General features: G+C 47.9%; 1 protein-coding gene across 2 annotated transcripts in view; it reads right to left on the reverse strand.

The window, feature by feature from the left end:
* Positions 1-9,220, reverse strand: part of RNFT2 (ring finger protein, transmembrane 2) — a 23,272-nt gene extending 14,052 nt beyond the window's left edge. For both annotated transcript variants that reach the window (XM_066609860.1, XM_066609859.1), the window contains exons 1-3: positions 9,150-9,220; positions 8,645-8,745; positions 5,110-5,263 (exon numbers count right to left, since the gene is read on the reverse strand). In XM_066609860.1, the coding sequence (XP_066465957.1) occupies positions 5,110-5,263; positions 8,645-8,745; positions 9,150-9,206 (312 nt within the window). In that variant the 5' untranslated portion in view covers positions 9,207-9,220. The remainder of the gene's footprint in view (positions 1-5,109; positions 5,264-8,644; positions 8,746-9,149) is intronic.
* Positions 9,221-12,086: the final 2,866 nt, after the last annotated feature.

Here is a 12,086-nt window from a genome sequence, read left to right on the forward strand (position 1 = left end):
CAAGAAGAGAGCTGAGCACAGGAGGGGGCAGCTTGCCCCACAGTTGAGGTTGGCTATGTCCTCTCCTTCCCCAAACCAGACCTCTATTGAAGGGCGAGGCACAGCCACGGTGCCTGGTCCCAGCCACTTCCTGTGGAGTCCTGGTCAGGCAGGGCAGTGCCCCCTGGTTTCCTTGGCACCCTTCACTGCCAAGGGAACACACTCAGATTCCCACCAGTCCATTCACAGTCTCCACCATTGCTCAGAGTTCTGTGCGCACTGGCTAGACCGGTGGTGTCAAATCCGTTTCATACAGCGGACCGAATACTATTCAGGATGCCTGCTGAGGGATGGAAGTGATGTCATTAAGCAGGATGTGATGTCACTAAGCAGGTCATGACCAGAAATAAGCACTTTTCTCTCTCAGGAACTTCTTAGCTGCAAATGACAGAATTAAAAAAAAACATGCAAATCTGGATCATATTTTCAAGGGCTGCCCCTTTCAGTAGTGACTGAGCAGTTGATGGTGGTGCTGGGAGAGTCCAGATAAAGAACTTCCATGGGTTGCATCCAGACCGCAGGCCTCATGTTTGCGGTAGACAATCTCCGCAGTCTCACTTGAAGAAACCATTTCTGTTTCGTGTCAGTGTAAAAGTTCTCCAGTGCTTTGTAAGAGTCACCTGTGCCCCACTGTCAGAATCTCAAGTTTTTCAGAACCCCCGAAAAACCCCAAGGATGCCAGGCAAACCCAGCCAGCATCCTGCCGAACAGCTGTGCCCTCCCTTTACTCCAGAGGGACTCAGTGACACCTCCCATGCACTGAATGTCCTCCGTTCGACACAACAACAAGCTGTCACTGACGGGCTCAAAATGAAATGAATTAAGATCGCCTCGAATCAAAGGAAATTAAAAGGGCCCGCGCCGTGTGGCGTCCATTGTTACCCATGCAGCTAATGGCCGCTTCTCATTTACGCCGCTAAGGAGCGACAGCTTGAGGGGTGTGGAAGCGGAGAGAGAAAAAACAAACAAGGGGTAGAGAGTAGAGAATTGGGGAGCGATGTGGGTGCTTGTCATATGTCTCTTCCTCCACACAGACAAGCCTGCAAAGACTCACAGTGGCTAAACTCACAGCGGGGTTCCTTCTTGTATGACAACACCCCTGCAGGGGGGAGATGGATGCAGGCGGGAACATGCAAAGCACATAAAGCAGGGGTTCCCAAACTGTGAGCCGTAGGGAGCCATGGAAACCAGCCCGGGAGCCACAGAAATCTCATGAAAAACCTGACGCCTTATAAAATGTATAGGACTGTAGCCCTAATGGGATGCTGTGACCAATGGCCCAGTAGGCCAAAGGAGCCAACAGTTGAAAAGGTTTGGGAACCACTGACAAAGAGAAGCTTGACAGATCAGGGTCCACCTACTCCGGCATCTCCAGACCTGCTTCTGAAGCCCACAAGGCAGGAGATGAAAGCCTAATGGGTGCCTAATGGAGAAAGGCAGAATATAAATCTAATAAATAAATAGAATAAATAATTCCACCACTGCTCCCCTGCGACTGACATTCAGAGGTAGACTGGCCTCTACACCTGGAGGATTCACCTAAAACAAACTTTTGTCCTCCTTTCTAACCCCCTTTCAAAGCAGATCAAGCAAGTGGCTATTGCCAAATCTTGCTGCAGAGAATTTCACAGTTATACTGTGTAACGAAATGTGAATCATTTTGTGTTTATCTGGCTATTTGGATGTTTCTTTATTAGTTTCGGTAGGAGGATTAAAAAAAAAAATGACACCATTTTTGGCATAGAATCTATAGTTTAGCCACAGTTTACGCTACGCAGTTGTATTAGACAATGTGAATAACGATATATTGAGGCAGTAGAATAGACCAGTGGTTCTCAAACTGGTGGGTCGCAGTCCACCAGGGGGAAGACAAGTCATTCCCCCTTAAGGGAAGTGCCAACTAAATTACTGAGGCGACAGCACCATAATGATCATTGCGCTGCCATGGACTTGTAAATGTACCTGGGGGGTCGTACCAGCCATTGGGAGGGTGTGGGGGGCTCACAGCCCCCTCTGTGGGCCTCCTCGATGCTTAGAACCCTACTTGCAATTGTGAACCCAAAAGTGGGTCGTGATCAGATTGAAGAGCCTTTCTAAGCAGCGGGGAGGCCCACAGAGGGGGCTGTGAGCCCCCTGCATCCTCCCAAAAGCTAGTACTACCTCCAAGGTATGTTTACAAGTCCCCTGCTTCACAGAAGTACCACGGTCGCTACAGTGCAATCACTGCAGCCCCCCCCACCCCACCCCTGCAAAGACTTACCAGGTTCTCAACATCCGAGAAGGGCTTTGAGAATCGCAGGGATAGATACAAACACAAAATTTAAGATAACTGAAAAAAGTTGTGATGATACACACACAAAAACTAAGGTTACCATTGGAATCAGTGCCTCTGAACTGTGTAAGAAACATTAAAAACACAACACAAACCATTTTTGTGATGCACACGGTTAACAGGCTGATGTGTGAAGCAGTCCCTGCTGTTAAGAATACCACTTTCCAAAGTTAGTATACCAATTTCAACACAAATGTCCTCAAAGCGAAAGAAATGGTGGGGGGACGACCATTCCCCATCCCCAAAGGGCTGACAATCTTACACAAGACAGCAGCAAACTGATACTGCTGAGTTGAACAGGGCTATTGGTCCATGCCCCCTACCCGGCTAAATATACAATATAAGAGGCACCATTTTGAAAGCTGCCTCTTTGCCCATTTAAACAGAGACACACACTGTTAGAATCTCTACCCCAAACCAAGGAATACCATGTTACTTTCATAGCAACACCAGTGGCTCTTTACATGAAGGACAGGTCATTGCCCCGAGGAACATACAATCTTGACAATGGCACAAGGGAGACTACACAGGGAAGAAGGAGGGGTGGAGGCAAGGGGTAAATGCGAGAAACATACGCTGCTGTTTTAGTTACACATACTGACCCTAGGCTGCAATCCGATAACACTTTCCTGAGAGTAAGCTGCACTGAGCACAGAGGGACTGACTTACGAGTAGATATGCCTAAGATTGTGCTGTTATAGTAGGGAATAGGGATTAAGGCACAGTGCTGAAGACTTTGTGGAAAGGGGAGGGGTTTTAAGAAGAGATTCGAAGGCCAGGAGCAAAGAAACATCCACATATGTTTTGGAAGGCAGTTCCAAGTGTAAGAGACTGCAAGGAAGAAAGATAGGGTTGTTGGAGAGAAAGACAACACGCACACAGTGTGCAATGTCCCTTTTGGCCACCCCCCCCCCCCCAATATATAGACTGAAAATATAACATATGGAACAGCCCATCGCTGGATGCAGCCAATATATTTATCAGATGTTTTGGAGCATCCGTGAGAGCTAGCAACTTGAAGCCAAAAACCAAACACCCAGAGGAAATTCTTGAGATGCCAGATTCAGGGCCGGCTCTCCAACTGGGCATCGGTGCAAGACGAAGAGCCCTGGCTTTGAGACACTGCCCACAGTTTTCAAATATGAACTTTCAAGGTCAAAAAAAACCTTGCGACTTTCAAGAACAAAAAAAAACCGGGGATCGCAACTGGAGATAATCGTCGTCCCAACAAAGGAGGAGACCCTCCACATTCCAGAAACGAGGCATCTGCGCTGTGGGCCATTAGAGGGCCCCTGACAGATGCAGGCTTCCCTGCCTCCTGGTGTGGTCGCAAACACAGACGCCATCTCTTTTTTTCTCCGGGACAAGGATTAATGAGGACCTGAGATAGCTCTTAGACAAGAAAGCAAAGGCTGGGAACCTTTTCCAGCTCTGCAATTTGTCTTGGAATGACTGTTTCCATCACTGATGTGTCTGCTGGTGGGCTTTTGTCACTTTTTTCTCCCCCACAAGCTGGATCACACGGTGACCCATCCCATTAATCTCCCCCAAATAAAATCATCATCATCATCATCAATTGGAGGGTGGAAAAAAAAAATCTTTGGAATATTGCCAGGGATAAATTAATAGTCCTTCAGAGGATGTGGCAGACAGGCGCAAACCATCCTGACCCACTGCAAACCCCCATTTAGAATCCCTTCTGTTCTCCGCTCGCACATTTCCGCACAGGCTCAACGACAAAAATGGCCTACATTTAATACAAAAAGCTCATCCATCTTCATCACAATAACTTGTCTGCCCAAATGGAGAAGGGAAATATAATGGTGAACAGAGGCGGGAGGAGAACACGGAGAATCCAAAAGGTTTAACCCAATAGAAGTTCCTCCAATTCGTTTTCTCCAAACATCACTGAAAGTCTGGATGAAATGCAGTTGCCTTCAATATTGGTCTGCCTCACCCACTACTCTGTTCACTGGCAGCTGTTCTCCAAAGGTCCAGCGCAGAGATCTTTCCCAGCCTCTAAAAACCCAAGACAGGAGGAGGGGCACTTCTTCACACAATGTGTACTTTAAGACTGTGGAACTCATGGCCATAGGATGCAGTGATGGCCCCTAACTTGTACAGTATGAAAAGGAGATTGGGCAAACTCACAACAAATGAATCATAAGAACATAAGAACAGCCCCGCTGGATCAGGCCATAGGCCCATCTAGTCCAGCTTCCTGTATCTCACAGCTGCCCACCAAATTCCCCAGGGAGCACACCAGATAACAAGAAGACCTGCAAGGCCTCCTGGGAATTGTAGTTTAAGAACATAAGAACAGCCCCACTGGATCAGGCCATAGGCCCATCTAGTCCAGCTTCCTGTATCTCACAGCGGCCCAACAAATGCCCCAGGGAGCACACCAGATAACAAGAGACCTGCAAGGCTTCCTGGGAATTGTAGTTAAGAACATCAGAACAGCCCCACTGGATCAGGCCATAGGCCCATCTAGTCCAGCTTCCTGTATCTCACAGCAGCCCACCAAATGCCCCAGGGAGCACACCAGATAACAAGAGACCTCATCCTGGTGCCCTCCCTTGCTTCTGACATAGCCCATTTCAAAAATCAGGAGGTTGCGCATACACATCATGGCTTGTACCTTAATGACTACTAGTCCTCATGGCAAGGCACGACTTCTGGAGTTCTGGAGTACCAGCCGCACTCCGTCCACACCAGACCAAGATGGGGACTCTTACCTTAGATTTGACGGCAAGGATCATTTTCGGCAGGGCCACAACCAGGCACTTCAGGGCAATAGTGAGGTATTTGAGGACGAAATCGGTGATCCCGACAATCCACATCAGATCAAAGAAGTCCAGCTTCTCGAGGTTGGGCTTCAAGAAGATGAGGCTAAAAAACGAGGACAGAGAGATGTGAGGAATATCCCCAAAATGGCACAGGGTTGGCTAGGCTGGTATATTCACCATGCCGGTAAACTCCTACCACAAAGAAGGAACCCAGGAGTCCTGTGAAGAATGAGAGTCCTGATCTCTTCTTAAAAGCAAGAAGTTTAAGGGACAGACAGAGAACTACTAAAAAGGACTTGAAGTTTAGAAGTCGGTTTGGGGAAGAAGGTTTCGTGGACTAGAGGAGAAGTTTCAGCTGCTGGGTCAGAGCCTGGGTGGGTCATGATAGAGTCACTGCTTCCATTTTGTTTTGAGTTTGGATAGTAGCCAGAGCCAGGGGGTCCTGGAGGAGGCAAATCCTTCTAGAAACTTGGCATGCAGATATGCTGCCTCTCCCATGTGCCTGCTCTTCCCTGGGTGACCCTCTTCCTCTCCTGCCACCTTTCAATATTGAGTGTGCACAGCTGCCATGCCACTCTCTGTCCTGGAGAGGCGTCCCCAGCTGGAGAGGCGTCCCCGTCCCCCCGTCCCCCATATCCACAGGTCTTGCACCCGCGGTTTCACTTATCCATGGTTCCCAAAGTCTTCCAAGTGGGTTGGTGAACATAGAGCTTAGCGTTGTGGGCTCTTCATGTTAGCGCTTGCAGGTAATACAAAAGCAGCCACAGGAGGCCAGCATTCAGGCAAAGATAAATCATTTGCGCACTGGGTGAACCACTTCCGGGCGGGTTTGCTACTATCCATGGTTTCCGGTATCCACAACACCAGCAGGAACCTATCCCCTGCGGATATGGGGGTACACCTGTGTATGCATTAAATGCACAGAGCGGAAGAAGGGGAATTTGTTGGCAACCTTCAGTCTCGAAAGACTCTGGTATCGCGCTCTGAATGGTGGTTCTGGCACAGCGTCTAGTGTGGCTGAAAAGGCCGATTCGGGAGTGACAATCCCTTCCACACTGGGAGCAAGTGCAGTCTGTCCCTGGTCTGTCTCCCTGGCTATGGGCCTTCCTTCTTTGCCTCTTTGCTTCAGACTGTTGGCCAAGTGTCTCTTCAAACTGGGAAAGGCCATGCTGCACAGCCTGCCTCCAAGCGGGCCACTCAGAGGCCAGGGTTTCCTACCTGTTGAGGTCCATTCCTAAGGCCTTCAGATCCCTCTTGCAGATGTATCGCAGCTGTGGTCTACCTCTAGGGCGCTTTCCCTGCATGCCATACTAAATAGTGTTAGCCAATGTTTTGTTTACTGGCAACCATTGGAACAGGGCTCTGGAACAGATACCAGGAGTGAATAAATATTTTGTAGAGATAGTTAGGGATGATATTTTGATCAGTTGTAATCATGACTGGGAATTATATTTATGCCCATTTTTAAGCACACAATGTGTGTTTCTTGTTAATACTGCTGTAGATTCATAATTTTAAAAAACCTTAAAGCAGTGTTGCTCAAACTGTGGGTCAGGACCCACTAGGTGTGTTGCAAGCCAATTTCAGGTGAGTCCACATCCATTTTGATGTGTATTTTATTTTTAATATATTAGACCTGATGCTACTATGGTATGTGACTGCATTTGGGAAAAATGTTACAGCTCTGTATTGTTAACACGCCACTACGCATATGCTTTTAACAAAGATAGTCAATGGGGCTTACTCCCAGGTAAGTATGGATAGGATTGCAGCCTTTGGGATGTTTGGGGAATTTTTTAATTTTTTTTTTAAGTAGAACAGCAACTGCTTGCAAGGGTTAGGCGGGGGATTCTTTATTTTTAAAAATTCTTAAACTTATTGAAAACTTATTTTCTTACTCGTTTTGATTTGATTTTGTTGTATGGGGGATATCAACAATTTTCCTGCTTGATGATGTCACTTCAGGCCATGACATCACTTCCAGGTTAACAACATCACTTCTGGTGGGTCCCGACAGACTATAATTCTAAAAAGTGGGTCCCGGTGCGGAAAAGTTTGAAAATCACTGCCTTAAATGAAATGCAAGACATAAATACCTGTTGGTTTCAGGCATTAAAAGAAAATAATTACACCAGAGAGAGCTGTGGGCCCAATCCTATCCAATTTTCCGGTGCTGGTGCGCCACTGGGGTATGCACTGCATCCTGTGGTGGGGAGGCAGTCACAGAGGCCTCCTCAAGGAATTGGAATATTTGTTCCCTTACCTAGGGGCTGCAATGTGGCTGCACCAGTGCTGGAAAGTTGGATAGGATTGGGCCCTGAGTTGTTCAGATAAAAGGCACCACCTGGGGCATTTGGTGGGCCACTGTGAGATACAGGAACCTGGACTAGATGGGCCTATGGCCTGATCCAGCGGGGCTGTTCTTATGTTCTTAATACTGCCTGTATTAGGGCCTTCCAAAAAGTCTTCAGCCAGGTTCTGAAACATCTCAGTGTCATGCCTGAGAAAGACTTCTGCAGAACCTGTAAACTTGCTTAAGATTACGTGTCCTTTTGATGGGTCATAGGGATCTCCTCTATGGAGAACTCGTGCAAGGAAAGCGCCCTACAGGTAGACCACAGCTGCGATACAAGGACATCTGCAAGAGGGATCTAAAGGCCTTAGGAGTGGACCTCAACAGGTGGGAAACCCTGGCCTCTGAGCGGCCCGCTTGGAGGCAGGCTGTGCAGCATGGCCTTTCCCAGTTTGAAGAGACACTTGGCCAACAGTCTGAGGCAAAGAGGCAAAGAAGGAAGGCCCACAGCCAGGGAGACAGACCAGGGACAGACTGCACTTGCTCCCAGTGTGGAAGGGATTGTCACTCCCGAATTGGCCTTTTCAGCCACACTAGACGCTGTTCCAAAACCACCTTTCAGAGCGCAATACCAGAGTCTCTCGAGACTGAAGGTGGCCAACAACAAAATTTAGGGAACACATAATGACTCAACTGTAGCTTCTGAATTTCAGACATGCAGGTGGAAGGTTTGTACCCAGAGCTGAAAGATGTTGACCTGGTGCCCAGTCACAGAACTCCAGTACCGGCTGCAATCGCACATGTGATGTCCACCCATGGCTTAGCTGTGAGTGCCCTTGCTGGGCTCTCTCGCAAAACAAGCACACAAATAAATAAAATCTATAAATAAGGGGAGGCAGGGAAAACCAAAATAAAAATACTCACAATATGGACACAGCGCAACAGGGAAAATTAAATCCTAAAAACAAAAAAGAATGAGAGACTTAAGCACATTTGATGAGGATGGAGGAGGAATTAAAATGGAGTCCACAAACAAAGCATGCAGGGGAAGGAAAACTGAAATAAACAGGATCCTGCGTGAATAGCAATTTAACACAGCGGCACTGAGGTTTTCTATGGGGAAAAATGTTGCAGGTAGCTGCCCCTACCCCACCAAGGGATTTGCCATGGGAAATTCCACTGTGTGCTCACCTGTTGTACAGCTGTTGGGAGCTGAAGGTATACAGCAGGTACAGAGTGTTACCGGCAAGGAAAGCCAAGATCCAGAACACCACCAGCACAGATCTCTTTTCCTGAAAAGAAAAACCAATGCATCACCCTATTGGCGTGGAAGATTTCAGCCTATCCTTGTGGTCAGGGAGGACTAGAAACTTGCTTTTGAGAAAACACACACACTAAATCCAACGGGAAGCTGGACTCTGATGCTCCTCTTGTACTCACTGACCAAAATGGCTTTAAAAGAGGATTTGACACCATGGTGGAGGACACATTGACCAATGGCAATTTGTCGTGGTGATTATGTGCTGTCCTCCATGTTCAGGGCAATCTACCTCTGAGTATCGGTTGCAGGGAAGCAACAGTGGGGAAAATTGCCTTCATCTTTTGCTTGAAGGTCGTTGAGGGACACATAATTCATTTTGCTCCTTGTGCCACGTGATTACCAGCAGCCTGGAGATCTCCACCCCTTTGCACTCACCTTCAAAGAGACTTGCTCTCGGAGGGTTGAGTTGGCGTACGCAAAAGTGCTGGCCATGCCAATACACAGAGCGATTCCTAGGAGGACAGAAAGAAACATATGCATGCCTGTTAAATCTAACAGGGTCCGCAGCCACCTCATCCCAGGCTCAGCACACTTAATTCCATCCCAGCCTCAGTTCTGCACATCCATGAAATGGGTCCATGAGTGACCTAAGCTACATAGCCATTGGTCTCAAAGGGGGAGCAAAGTAAGGACACCTTGCTATAAAGCACTGGGATTTAGAGATCAGCAAGATTTTAAATAAGTTAACAAAAGATACACAAAACAAAAAGCAAGTGAAAGGATCTGAAGTTACTAGGGTGTCTCTCATAAGAACATAAGAACGGCCCCTCCTAACCGAGGAGTTAAGTCAGATAGAGGTTAAAAGAGAAGATGTTTCAGACCTCATTGATAAATTAAAGATCAATAAGTCACCGGGCCCTGATGGCATACACCCAAGGGTTATTAAGGAATTGAAGAATGAAGTTGCAGATCTCTTGACTAAGGTATGCAACTTGTCCCTCAAAACGGCCACGGTACCAGAAGATTGGAGGATAGCAAATGTCACGCCTATTTTTAAAAAGGGAAAGAGGGGGGACCCGGGAAACTATAGGCCGGTCAGCCTAACATCCATACCGGGTAAGATGGTGGAATGCCTCATCAAAGATAGGATCTCAAAACACATAGATGAACAGGCCTTGCTGAGGGAGAGTCAGCATGGCTTCTGTAAGGGTAGGTCTTGCCTCACAAACCTTATAGAATTCTTGAAAAGGTCAACAGGCATGTGGATGCGGGAGAACCCGTGGACATTATATATCTGGACTTTCAGAAGGCGTTTGACACGGTCCCTCACCAAAGGCTACTGAAAAAACTCCACAGTCAGGGAATTAGAGGACAGGTCCTCTCGTGGATTGAGAACTGGTTGGAGGCCAGGAAGCAGAGAGTGGGTGTCAATGGGCAATTTTCACAATGGAGAGAGGTGAAAAGCGGTGTGCCCCAAGGATCTGTCCTGGGACCGGTGCTTTTCAACCTCTTCATAAATGACCTGGAGACAGGGTTGAGCAGTGAAGTGGCTAAGTTTGCAGACGACACCAAACTTTTCCGAGTGGTGAAGACCAGAAGTGATTGTGAGGAGCTCCAGAAGGATCTCTCCAGACTGGCAGAATGGGCAGCAAAATGGCAGATGCGCTTCAATGTCAGTAAGTGTAAAGTCATGCACATTGGGGCAAAAATCAAAACTTTAGATATAGGCTGATGGGTTCTGAGCTGTCTGTGACAGATCAGGAGAGAGATCTTGGGGTGGTGGTGGGACAGGTCGATGAAAGTGTCGACCCAATGTGCGGCGGCAGTGAAGAAGGCCAATTCTATGCTTGGGATCATTAGGAAGGGTATTGAGAACAAAACGGCTAATATTATAATGCCGTTGTACAAATCGATGGTAAGGCCACACCTGGAGTATTGTGTCCAGTTCTGGTCGCCGCATCTCAAAAAAGACATAGTGGAAATGGAAAAGGTGCAAAAGAGAGCGACTAAGCTGATTACGGGGCTGGGGCACCTTCCTTATGAGGAAAGGCTACGGCGTTTGGGCCTCTTCAGCCTAGAAAAGAGACGCTTGAGGGGGGACATGATTGAGACATACAAAATTATGCAGGGGATGGACAGAGTAGATAGGGAGATGCTCTTTACACTCTCACATAATACCAGAACCAGGGGACATCCACTAAAATTGAGTGTTGGGCGGGTTAGGACAGACAAAAGAAAATATTTCTTTACTCAGCGTGTGGTCGGTCTGTGGAACTCCTTGCCACAGGATGTGGTGCTGGCGTCTAGCCTAGACGCCTTTAAAAGGGGATTGACGAGTTTCTGGAGGAAAAATCCATTATGGGGTACAAGCCATGATGTGTATGCGCAACCTCCTGATTTTAGGAATGGGTTAAGTCAGAATGCCAGATGTAGGGGAGAGCACCAGGACGAGGTCTCTTGTTATCTGGTGTGCTCCCTGGGGCATTTGGTGGGCCGCTGTGAGATACAGGAAGCTGGACTAGATGGGCCTATGGCCTGATCCAGTGGGGCTGTTCTTATGTTCTTATGTTCTTAAGAACAGCCTCACTGGATCAGGCCATAGGCCCATCTAGTCCAGCTTCCTGTATCTCACAGCAGCCCACCAAATGCCCCAGGGAGCACACCAGATAACAAGACCTGCAAGGCATTCTGGGAATTGTAGTTAAGAACATAAGAACAGCCCCACTGGATCAGGCCATAGGCCCATCTAGTCCAGCTTCCTGTATCTCACAGCGGCCCACCAAATGCCCCAGGGAGCACACCAGATAACAAGAGACCTGCAAGGCCTCCTGGGAATTGTAGTTTAAGAACATAAGAACAGCCCCACTGGATCAGGCCATAGGCCCATCTAGTCCAGCTTCCTGTATCTCACAGCGGCCCACCAAATGCCCCAGGGAGCACACCAGATAACAAGAGACCTGCAAGGCCTCCTGGGAATTGTAGTTTAAGAACATAAGAACAGCCCCACTGGATCAGGCCATAGGCCCATCTAGTCCAGCTTCCTGTATCTCACAGCGGCCCACCAAATGCCCCAGGGAGCGCACCAGGTAACAAGAGACCTCATTCTTGTGCCTTCCCTTGCATCTGGCATTCTGACATAGCCCATTTCTAAAATCAGGAGGTTGCATATACACATCATGGCTTGTAACCCGTAATGGATTTTTCCTCCAGAAACTTGTCCAATCCCCTTTTAAAGGCGTCCAGGCCAGACGCCATCACCACATCCTGTGGCAAGGAGTTCCACAGACCAACCACACGCTGAGTAAAGAAATATTTTCTTTTGTCTGTTCTAACTCTCCCAACAATCAATTTCAGTGGATGTCCCCTGGTTCA

The sequence above is a fragment of the Tiliqua scincoides genome, chromosome 14 (assembly GCF_035046505.1).
Source record: "Tiliqua scincoides isolate rTilSci1 chromosome 14, rTilSci1.hap2, whole genome shotgun sequence".
In the NCBI taxonomy this organism is placed as follows: domain Eukaryota; kingdom Metazoa; phylum Chordata; class Lepidosauria; order Squamata; family Scincidae; genus Tiliqua; species Tiliqua scincoides.